Below are 12,585 nucleotides of genomic sequence, written 5' to 3' on the forward strand. Positions count from 1 at the left end.
CTATAAATGGAGTGACCAAACAAGCGTGGTACTTACAATATTATTAACGGAATCTTTATTGTTGCATCCAGGGATACAAAATGGGACCAAGCCACCTTCAAAATCTCAACTTTTTCATTCCTTTCTGCCCCTTCTAGAGTTTTTGGTAAAACCTCCGGAGGAGGCTCTCCCAAAATCTTCTCCCCTTCTTGATTTGATGGTTGTGTGCGCAGCATAGTCAGCCATTTTTTGAAAAGTTTATGAATAACAGGTGACGGTGCAAGGCTCTCATCTGCTTCGGCGGCAAAAGAGACTGGAACACTGCGGCCATTTGGAGATTCTGATTTGAATTCCCCACTCTCTTCTAGTCTAACAGAAGTTTTGGGGACCTTCAATCCATTAGCTTTGGTTACAGAATCATCATTTTGAGCAGTGCCTTTGAAGCCTGCAATCCTCATAGGTTTAACCTTGAAGCCACTAATGCACGGAGGCCCTACACTGGAAACAAGAAATCCTTTACATAAAGCAGAAAAATGATCTTTTGTGTTAACATGCAAGTTCAGTACATATAAAAACTCCAAGGACATCTTTTTTTTTATGTCAACAATCAATAGATGTGGCATGAGCAACCCATCAAATATCAGTAATATGAACTGCCAATGCAATGAGTGGAAACTATGCATGGATAATTAAATGTGATTGATTAATTAAGTCTTGAATTTTTCTTTAGTCATATTTCAAAGAGCTCCTTAAGTTAAATCAAAATGTTAACTCATTAATTTGTTTCAAGATCTTAAACTTCTTATAAATAGTGGCCCATACATAACAGAGCATATTTACTTTCCACACCAGCAACACAATTTTTCCACCTTAAACAAATATTCTGCTTTGATATGCAATGCCAATCTGCTCTGCCAATCAAGTGAGATTTTGTTAAACACTGCTTCAGTTTCAACCTCTTGCTGCACAAGGAACGCCTTGATGAAAATGTCATATACAAGCCCTGCAGAAAATAAAGCAAATCATTTATATTTATTAAGTCAAAGTTTGATATATCCATTTTTTTTAATCTGATCAAAGACAGAACCGAATGCATGTCAAAAATACCCCAAAAAAGTAGATGAGAAGATATTAAAGTTAAACTCAAGAAAGACTTTGAGATAGACATGTTATGGGCTCAGCTCTTATGTAAAATTTCATCTTGGAGGTATTTCATAAATCTTGACATCTCTGATGATGCAGTTATTAAATTCAATGTGAAAACACAATCCTTGCCACCAAAAAGGCATCATGATTCATGAAGGAATACTACCAGTCTGCTAAATATACAAAAAAATACTATTGATAATGACAAAAGAACTTCCCTTGAAAATTGACATTGATAGTATTCCAACACCATAATACTACCATAAGAAAGGACTACACCATAATATTCTAACATGAATAACATTGGATAAAATACAATCGAATAAGAGAATAGCAGGCCAAATGAGAAGTAAAAATCCAATCTAAGTACCTGTGGTTGATGGGCAACCAATGCCATTTTTTAAGTCCCCAAAACACAGAATTATCCGCTAGACGGGACCTCTTCGAAACGGTACCAAAAAATAAAGTCAGAGAGTTAGGTAAACAAAAGAAAAAACTAGAAAATACTACATAAAATATACAGAGAACTTAAACTTAGAAAACCATCTTCAAGAAATTTTGGACATTTTAAAACCCATTAACATTTCAATTTTGAACTTTAGGAGTTGCACCACTGCATCCAACATATTACTCATTGAAGCTGAATTTACAAGAAAGCTAATAATCTTTTTTGAAAAAAAAAAAACGGAAATGTCAACGACATCAATTCATGAAAATTCAACTGTGAAAAAAATAGTTAAAATAGAAAACAACAATGCCAGGCTAAATTTCGGATTTTGAACAGGTAAGGGGAACTTAAGAGGACACAGTGCACGAATTATTTTGTATTTATCTGCATATCAATGGCCAAAAGAATGAAAAAGAAGAAAACGTATTGCTCAAAACAGAAGGAACAAAAGTATGGTACCGTATCAAACACTGCTTGTGGTTTCACAAGCTACGAAAAAAGGAAAAGTGCTGAGGAATTGCGATGCTGTGTGATGCGGCTAGATAGGGTTCAATCATGGACCGATAAAACGCATTTGTTATGGTGGACGGTGGACGTGATAGGTGTGGCGGTGGCGAGTGGCAATTGAAGGAAGAGGAGGAGATTTTGGAGGTTCTGTAAACCCTAACCGAACACGAAGGTAGATAGAGGAACAAGAAGATAGGGGAAGCGATATTGTAATCTTCTCAATGCTTTCTACATTGATAAGTAACGATAAGATGCAAGTTTATTTTAATTTAAATTTATATATAACGAGGAAGCATAGTAGAAATCTATTCTATTATATAAAAATCGTCTGCACTTAATGATGGAGCTGACGTGGCATCTTCTGGAGAGTGTTTCTCGATTTAATTATTTTAACTCATTCAATACAATTTATTACCATGACTTAATTATATCAGCAAATTGATTTGATTAGATATTTAAATATTAATATAATTTATTATAATATATATTATTTAATTAATTTTAATACATTTTACAGCTTCACAAAAAAGATCTTATTTTGATTTTACTAGTGCTTTTACTTTTACTACTGGAAATTTGCCAAACATGTTAAAAAATAAAAAAGATCTTTTTTCATTGAAAAAAGATCTTTTTTTAATAAAATAATGACACCCAAACATGCACTTAGTGGAATAGTGTGTCTCTTATATAGTATTGATAATTGTTGCTTAATTTAAAGTAATTGTATGTTGGTATCTTAAATTTATTTTCAATAATGACCTAAATAGATAAATCTAATTGAATTGAATGATTATATAAAATATTTTATATTATTAATATACTAAAATTAAATTCATTTTTGGGTACAGAATTTTATAGATAAATTTTATATAAGATTAAATAATTTTTTATTTTTTTATTTGTTTATCTATGTTACTTTATTTAATTTTAAGTAGCGTCATATTTACAATTACCGCCAGTATGATATTTTATAAAATATGAAAATCAATTTTTTTATAATTTAAATATCAATAAGAACTTAACAGACTCACAATGAAAGAGAGAGAAGGGAAAATTTACCTCGAGAAAAGAAACTTGGCATGAGAATGGTGGCGACGGGCTCAACAACGACGGTAACAGGATGAGCAGCGATGATGACATAAGCGGTGAACAGTGACGGACCTAGAAAATTTTAGTAATGGGGACAAAAATATAATAAAATTTAGGTATTGATATTTTTTTTCTTCCCACGATATTCAACAAATTAAGGACTAATCCGTCATGAATTTGAATTCCATTTAAGAATCTACAATTGGCCGGCAACGAGTTGCTATACATACGAGACAGAATTCGAACCCTCAATACTTATTTAAGCGGCCAACTAAGTTGATCACTTGATCAATCTAAATTAGTTTAGATATATTCAAAATTTAAAATTAGAACTATCTAATACATATTGATAAGAACTAGAAATATACACACAATCATTATTATAATATTTAAAATAATAAAAATATAATTTCATACACATAGTATAATATTTAAAATAACAAAAAAATATTTATAAGGACTTTTTTTATTTTTAACATGATTAAATATTATTTTTTATATATATTTTTAAACAATTATTTTACTTAATTGTCAAATCTACTTATTATAATTTTTATAGTATAAATAAATTTTTTAACCAAAATAATTACAGTATATTAATACATAGATAATATATTTTTTATCTTAAACAATTTTTAAAAAATTAGTAATAATTTAACTGTGAAGGAATATGGGAGTTGTGAATAGGTAAGCGGCGATGGTCTCAGCAACAACATGACAGGAGCTATGCGATTTTTTTGTGAAGAAGTCGAGAGGAAGAATATTTTAGGTGAGGATGATTGAGTTTATCTTGCATGGCTATAGAGTATAGGCTGAAGCTATGAATCATGTGTGATGTGAGGCAAATCCTAATTACTAAAAAGTGTTTATATGTATATATTCGGGGCGGGTACATCCTAAACCCGACGATACCTGTCTTAAACAAAATCTGTCCCGACTCGAATCAAGTTATTACCCTTTTCATTCGGGTATAGACGGGTTAGGTACCTGCGTATTCGAAAACTCCTGCCAAGTCTAACCACGTATTGATACTCCTTTTATTAAGGGTTTATCGCTAGCCAATGGATTGCTATATACACAAGGCGAGATTCTAACTCCTAATAGTTATTTAAGCGGAAGAGTGAGATGATCACTTAACAAATTCAAATTGATTAAGATAAATACTAATTATTTTTAATATTTTAATATTAAAAATTTTAAGAGTTTGATTTTAATTACAATTTTATAAAATATTTATAATTTGATTTTAATTATAAGTTTATAAAATATTTATAAAATAATAATTATTATATATTATTTAATTTTTTAATAAAATTTTTAATATAATTTTATGTATTATCCCGTACAAGGTACACGGGACATACACTAGTTTGCTTTAAAAATTAGAATTTTTAATTTTCGTGACAGACTGACAGTACTATGAAAGAATTTTTTATGTTTGGACCTTTGGAAACTTGTGTGTTATTTCACCAAAAAAAAAGAAAGAAAAGAAAAATTCCAAATGAAAACTATTTTAATTTTTTTTAAGAATCTCACTTTTAATGCATTATATTCCTATATATCTAAGGATAAGATAAAAATAAAAAAATTATTTTTTTATTTTATTTAATTTTTAATTAGATTCATATATTTTTTTAATTAAATTTTTAGACTGTTTTTAATTTTATAATTAAATTTTTTTTATGTTAAAAATATTAAAACAAACAGAATATTTTTTAAAAAAATATATTATTAAAGATGCAATAAAATTTTTAATTGTGGATATTTTTAATTTATGAAAAAATATTATGTTAATTCTAATATTTTTTTACTAAAACAAATTTAATTATAAAATAAAAAATAACGTAGTGATTTAATTGAAACAAAAGGAAATCTTAGGCTTAGCACCTCCCTCTATCCTAGTTATTTTCTCCTGTACATCTGGAGTCTCCCAATACTCTCCCTATTATTCACCTTGATAAAAGAATCCTCACTGTGTTTTGTCCTCAAAATTTCTCCCGCCTCTTCATATCAGTCACTCTCTCCCATGATTCTTTAGGACAAAGTATTAGGAGTTTAGGCTTTCAGTTCTCAGCAGGTGGTTGAAGGTCTTGTCAATGAGAAGATGGCCATTGTGTATGGAAAGCAGGGAGATATTAAGAGGAAGTTCATAAATCAAATACATAAGTAGTGAAGATATTAAGTATCTAAATAAATACATATAACCAAATAGAGCCCCAAAAGATAAGGATCTTCGCTAATCAGAAGCTTCCAGCATTCCGCAGTAAGAAGCCTCATGTCCTGCATCTGAAAACCACAAAATTCGCATGGGTGAGAATTAGAGGTTCTCAACATGGTAACAGTGCCCACATATCTAACATATAATGTCCTGGGAAAGTCGAAAGCAATCCTAGAACTTTCGACATATAATTAAAGCTTATAAACATAACTAAACCATAAAATAAAATAGGCAACTAGCTAAGGATCTTCGGTCTATAAAAAACTCCCCTTTCCAACTCCTCCGAATCTTTCAACCGCCACCGGAACCAGTTGTCACAAACACATTTAATACAAACAAGAAAATCACAGATAGAATGCATTTACAACAGATAAACATGTAGCAAGTAGTGATGCAATCAATTAGGCATTCGAAACAAAACATACCAAACAAACATATAGATGAATATGATGCATGCCTGTCTTAGTGGTTGATGATATCATCTGTCGGTTATATAGCCAACTTGACATGGGCACAGATGCTAATTTTCCTCCTATGCATGGGCACAGCCTGTGCGTGGGCACAGAAGGTGTGCAGACGCACAAGTCCTGATTTTGACCCCTGTGCGTGGGCACAGAAGGTGTGCATGGGCACAGGCTAAAATGCTTTTCTCCTTTGTTTTCTTCATGTTTTCTCCCTTTTTGCATGCTTTCTTCCACTTCTACCAAACCATTCTTGCCTATAGGACCTGAAATTACTCAACAAATATATCACGGCATCGAATGGAATAAAAGTGAGATTAAATTGCTCAATTTAAGCATAAAAATGCATGTTTTCACATTTAGGCTCACTTTAGGGATCAAACACAAAGGTATGCTATTTTGGTGAATAAGTGTGAGTTTATGTAATGAAATCCATCCAATTCAAACTAAATATATCGTCAAATATGGACTCATCAATTCTCCCACACTTAAACAATAGCATGTTCTCATGCTAAACCAAACAAGGAGGATGATCAAAGGAAAACAACTTATTGAATGCAACAATCTATATGCATGCGAGTGTACTATATACTATCTATACCTATATATTTATCTAAAGTTTCTATTGATTTTGTGAAAACAAACAATCAAATTTCCAAGCTTGTTACAGCGCTCCATGCGATCCAACCTCTGTAGTATTTGAAGGAGCAGCTGATTTGTTGAAGGTGCTTGTGATGTGGAAGGAGAAGGGATATCTCTGGCCGGGTCTTCAGTCCGGCCAATAGTGGGTGTTGTGGGTCTGATGTATTTCCCACTCGGAACATATTGATCATCCCAAAGAAGCATGGCCTTGGTGTCTCCTACTCTATGAGGGACTCCGGCTGCCAAGACCAAATCTGAAACCAAGGTGGGAAAAGGTAAGTTGCTCGCAATCTGTATGTGTCCCATGACTTGCCGGATGTGTCTTGGTAAGTTGAGAGGCTAGTCCGTAAGGATACACCAGATGAGAACAGCCATGTCTGCAGTGAAGGAGGACTCGTGAGTGCTCGGGAAGACGTAATGGGACATAATCTGTGCCCACATGCGAGCCTCCAAGGTAAGTGCTGAAGCTAATATGCCCTTAGGCCTGGATCGATGGTAACCGTAGATCTTCTTGCTGCCAAGTAGTGCTATAATTCTGAGAACGTCGTCCCAGTCAAATTGGTATCGCTGATGCTTGAGAGAGGCTTCTTGAAATGCGTCCAATCCTTCTGGAGTAGGGGAGAGATCTAAAGCTTGCTGAATGGCCCCTTCAGATATGGGGATCTGCTTCTGATGGACATAGATAGACTGCAGGGTTAGCATGTGAAAATTGGAGTAGAATTCAACTACCCATGAGAGATTGACCTGCCGTGGCTGTTTCCGTAAGAAACCCCGTTGTCTTCTGTCAATGCGGGGCTCTACCAAGTCACAATATTGGTAGGGAGGATAAGAAAGTGCTCATTGTTGTAGTTCCTCGCCACCAGAATGGGGAACATCTGCTCACAGTAGCGGTTAGTGAACCGCGTAGTGTCCCTTGCTGGAAAGGCTTTCTCGATTTCCTCAACCTTAATGATCCTCTTGACCTGCTTTGTTGAAGGCTTGACTGATGTTGAGGGCGATTCTTCCGTCAATGCTCTTTTGTTGACGATGGTTCCGCAGCTAGCGCTCTTTTTGTTCCTCTATTTGCCGATGGTTTGGGGGCAGCTTTCTCTTTACCTTTCTTGGTGGCCATCCTGAAAGGGAAAAGAGAAGTAGCATGTAAGTCCAAGGGTTATTTCCATGTTAAGAAAATAGCGTTGCAAGTATAGCTCTTAACCAATGAAGATTCCGCGTATCAATTTAAAAGAGTTGTCACAAATTTTAGAAATAAAATACTGGGAGTAAGAATCCCAGGTCGTCTCCCAACGAGTTGTAAAGAGACTGCTATTTACTGATCAGAGGTTTTCTAAGAAATTTTTGAGTTTGAGAAACAGAGAAATAAATGATTGTGAATTTATGTAATTCAAATAAAAGTCTTGACCGGGAGAAGATTAATTAGAAGTTCTATCCTTGTTGAATTTTTCCAAGTGTAATTGTCGTTCTACTTAGTTATCCCTTATATAATAAGGGAAAGTCAAGTAACTCTCCAACTAATCCTATCGCTTGCATCCTAATCCTTTCCTAAGAAAGGATCCTTTTCTAAGAAAGGATTAGAGTCAGAGACAGGAGAGTCAGCCAACAACTCCCAATTAGGATTAACACTTGAGTATCCCAACTCAAGGTTCTCCTCTTAATCAACTCCCAATCAAGTTAGGAAACTACTCCATTAATATGAATATAACTTTCACAGAATTAAGAGAGGAATAAAAGTGAGACATAATAAATAATAACTGAAAATTAATTAAAAGTAAAAATGGTTCTTTGTATTAATAAATTCTAAAAATAATCCAATTGTAACTCTGAACAAGGACTAAGGATATGAAAGAGTAAGGGACAAAGGAAACAAACTAGAATAATGAAGCTTCAACGGAGGTAGCAACTCTTCTCAATATCCCAATCACAAAGCATCAAAACTAGAAATCTATGAATGTGAAGAAAACCTAGAAGAAGGAGTAGAATTCTCTCTTAGATTCAAAACTAAAACTAAAACTATGTAGAATGAGAATGTGTTTTGAGTCTCTGTTGTTCCTTGGCTCTAGTCTATATTTCTGGGCCAAAAACAGGGTCTAAAACTGGCCCAAAATCACCCTCAGCATTTTTTTACAACTGCTGCACGTCGTACATGTCACGCGTGCGCGTTGTTTGCAAAAACTCCTTGTCATGCGTACGCGTCAGTTATGCGTACGCATCGCTCGTCCTCTACGCTAATCATGCATGCGCGTCAAGTGTGCGTGCGCATCGCTATGGAATGCTCCAAATCACACGCACGCGTCGGCCATGCGTGCGCGTCATGTCTCGCTGGTCAGCTCCATCGTTTCTTTGTATTCCTTCTATTTTTGCAAGCTTCCTCTCCATTCTCCAAGCCATTCCTGCCCTATAAAGCCTGAAAACACTTAACACACAGATCACGGCATCGAATGGTATAGAGATGGATAAAAATATACAAATTGAAGGCTTTGGAAGCAAGTTTTTAATCATAGTATTAAATCAGTATGGCAAACGTATAACATGCTAATTACATGAACAGGCGTAGGAGAAAGGTAATAAAAACCACTCAATTCAACACAAGATAAACCATAAAATAGTGGTTTATCACAACACTTGTGCGTACGCACAGGTACGTGTGCGTACGCACACGAGGCAAAACATCGGAGGTATGCGCTCACACAAGTCGTGCGAACGCTCTGGACAGAAGGGGTGTAAGAGGTGTGTGTATGCACGCACAGGACATCTTTTTTTTATTTTTTTTTAACAAGGATCATGTGTGTGTGCGCACATAGGTACATGCGCGTGCACAAGAATGAAAAGGATTGGGGTTCACGCGCAGAGGATGTGCCAACGCTCCCACCAGAAGGTTTTCAAGTTGGCGTGTGGACGCACAAGCTTGTGCGGCCGCACAGAGAGCGCGAAAAGAGGGTTGCGTGCGTACGCACAACCGCGTACGCACGCACAAAGTGTAAAAACATAGGGATGTGCGCGCACAAGGAGTGCGAGCACTCCAAACAGAGGGCATATATACGAGTGTGCGTACGCACGGGTCAGTGCGCATGCACAGATGTCCTGTTTTTCAATAATTTTTTTCTTTCAAAATCTAATGCACTCAACCTTAGCTTAACCAAAATTCAACCCCAAACATTCAAAAATCCATAAATGCATGATCCATATGAAAATTAACCTTCCAAACTCAAAATTAAACAAACCTAAGCTAGCTAAGATAAGCAAAAATGCAAGAAGTCAAGGCTAATAACAAAGAGAAAGGGTAAGAATGATGTTACCATGGTGGGGTCTCTCCCATCTAGCACTTTGGTTTATAGTCCTTAAGTTGGACTTGTTGAGGAGACTCTTGCTAGGGTGGCTTGTATTTCCACTCCTCCTTGAATCTGCATCCATGCTTGGCTCTTAAAGCTCCTCCGGGATCCCATATTTGAGGTATCTTCTCACCTTCTTGTTGATCTTTATTCTTCAAGCCGGATGGACAAGCTCTCAAATGACCCTTGTAGTAACCCAACATTTCTCGAAAATCACCCAATTGTACTTTACACCATGATTGAACTCCAATTCTTGAATTGGTTTTCTTGAAGAACCTTGGACTTGCTTGGCAACCAATACTTCTTCCTCTACCATGTACCAACCCAAGAAGGACCTTGAGTTGGTAATCTATTTCCAAGATAGGATATTGGTGGGGGCCAATGAAGCTCATAGGTGAAATTGCCACCCACTCAATATGTTCTTGGAACGAAATTGCTTCCTTACCAACTTCATCTTCCCCATCACTCAAGTCATAACAAGGAGGTTTTGAGTAGTCTACCTCCATGTCTCTCTCAAACTCAATGGGAAGAGGCTCATTAGGATAATTGAGGGGATTGAACAAGGAGGACAAAAAATCACTTATGATGGAATTCTCATTTTGATCAATCTCCCTCAACTCTTCCTTTCTCTCCTCTGGTTCACATACTTCCCTTTCTTTATCTTGTTGCATGTCATACTCTAACTCTTCTTCTTTCCCTTGAGGCTTCATATTCTCTTCTTCACTCCACTCCTTAGTTGATCCTTCACATTCTTCAAGAGAAGTGTCTTGATCGGGTGAGCGTAGAAGGACTAAATGATTCACCGCCTCGGCTATGGTAGCTACAGGTTGCCCTTGAGTTCTTCAGAATCCTTCTTGCTCTTGGATAAAGGCTTGAAGGTCTTGATGATCTTGGATCAAGGGTGAGAAAGCTTTACATTGGGGTGAAGAATGAGGTTCACAGATTGGGAGAAAGGTTGTATATGTGGGAGGTGAGTCATGTTAGTAAGTGTCTTGAGGTGGTATGTGAGAAGGTGTATGGTGATAGTGGTGTGGTGTTTGAAAATGTGGTGATTAATGGTTATGTTGGGGGTATTGGTCATAGGTATATGGTGGTGGAGGTGTATAATCAAAGTAAAATCCACCATATCCTTGGGTTGGGTATGCATATTGGGGAAGGTATTGTTCATTGTAGTATGGAGGAGGTTGCTCCTCCCAAAATTGTTGCTCCAAACCCATGATGCAATCCACAATTAAAGTTATCAAACCCTACAAAATGATCACAACCAAACTCCAAACCAAGAGGGTGATAACTCATAGAGAAAATAAGAAATAAAAACTAAAGACATCAAGTGACAAAAGAAATAAAATCCTAATTATCAACAAAAGCAAACAAACAACAAAAAAGCATGTATTCACACTATGGACATATTTACAATAACCAAAATATAGCACTCATGATGCTAGCTCCCCGGCAACGGCGCCAAAATTTGATAAGAAGCCTAAAGCGGGTTCAGAATTTATCTCAAAATAAGATTGACGTTGTAAGTATAGTTCCAAGCCCAACAATTGACCAATATCAAATTCAATTCTAAAGATGTCACAAATCAAAGCAAATATTAATCGAGAGTATTTCGACTCCCGGGTCATTCTCCCTAGGAACTAATGCCAATGAGCGCACACAATTTTGGTTGTGGGAAAGCAAAGGGGTTTTCAATGATTGAAGTAAAAAAATAAAGAGATAAAAGAACAAGACAAAATTGGAATTAATAAAGCAATAAAAGAACAAAAGAACTATGTATGTAATATAAACAAGTAAGACTATAAAGCAATGAAAAGATGATTCAAAACATAAATGAAACCTTGACTTGGGATGAGTTATGGAATTCTGTCCTTGCCATAACCACAACTATGATAATTAAGATGGATTAATCTCACTAAGTCAACCCTCACATCGGAGAGTAGGTCAAGTGAGCATAATTGTTATCAATCCACAAGTCCTAACTAACTTACTAATTACCTTAGTAAAAAGCTAGCATTAGTGGAAACAATAACAACTAACAACCCAAGAATTATCACTAAATGTTGGACATTATAGCTCTAGTAATCCATACACTCATTTTTTCCAAGCCAAGGGGTGGAAATTTACCCCATAACTAAGATTGGCATTTTATCAAATACATAGAGGGCACAAACTAAAATATGGCAAAATTGGGAAAATGATAAAAACTATAAACCATAAATGATCAAAATCAATAAAGGCAACTCAAACAAATATAAAGTAAGCATCAAACATCAAATTAACCAACTAGAAATCCAAAATTACAAAACTATATAAATTGGTAAGAGAAATGAAAAGTCGAAGAAAGTGTAGAACAAGTAATGTCATAAAAGAGGAAATTAAGGAATACTTACAATGAGATAGCAAAATCCAAGAACAAAATTGAAGTATAAAATGCTACAATGAAACCTTAATTAAAAACCCTAAGAGAGAAAACCTAAAAACTAAACTACTCTAAAACTACTCCTAAAAAGTATTCTATGAAGTATGGTAATGTATGTCATGATACGGTGTTGCTTCCCCCTTTAAATATGCTTCAAAGCCTTCAAAAATGGGCCAAAAGGCCCCAAAACGGAGTCCCCATGCAATTTTAATGGAGACACGCGCTGGTACCTGTGCGGACGCACAGGTCTGTGCATGGGCACAGATGCTGATTACCTCCTGTGCGTGGGCACAGGTCTTGTGCGGACGCACAGGTCCTGATTTCCATTCTGCCCTGAGCATGGGCAC

General features: G+C 35.7%; 1 protein-coding gene across 2 annotated transcripts in view; it reads right to left on the reverse strand.

Moving 5' to 3' along the window:
* LOC107494748 (uncharacterized) overlaps positions 1-2,323 on the reverse strand; it is a 3,929-nt gene extending 1,606 nt beyond the window's left edge. The window contains exons 1-4 of one of the 2 annotated variants that reach the window (XM_016115787.3): positions 2,033-2,323; positions 1,496-1,566; positions 849-982; positions 37-477 (exon numbers count right to left, since the gene is read on the reverse strand). In XM_016115787.3, the coding sequence (XP_015971273.1) occupies positions 37-477; positions 849-982; positions 1,496-1,522 (602 nt within the window). In that variant the 5' untranslated portion in view covers positions 1,523-1,566; positions 2,033-2,323. Of the gene's footprint in view, positions 1-36; positions 478-848; positions 983-1,495; positions 1,567-2,032 lie in introns of those variants that run through there. The other variant, XM_052254184.1, reaches the window with a different exon arrangement.
* Between the last annotated feature and the right edge of the window lie 10,262 nt (positions 2,324-12,585).

Source organism: Arachis duranensis, chromosome 1 (assembly GCF_000817695.3).
Source record: "Arachis duranensis cultivar V14167 chromosome 1, aradu.V14167.gnm2.J7QH, whole genome shotgun sequence".
Classification (NCBI taxonomy): Eukaryota; Viridiplantae; Streptophyta; class Magnoliopsida; order Fabales; family Fabaceae; genus Arachis; species Arachis duranensis.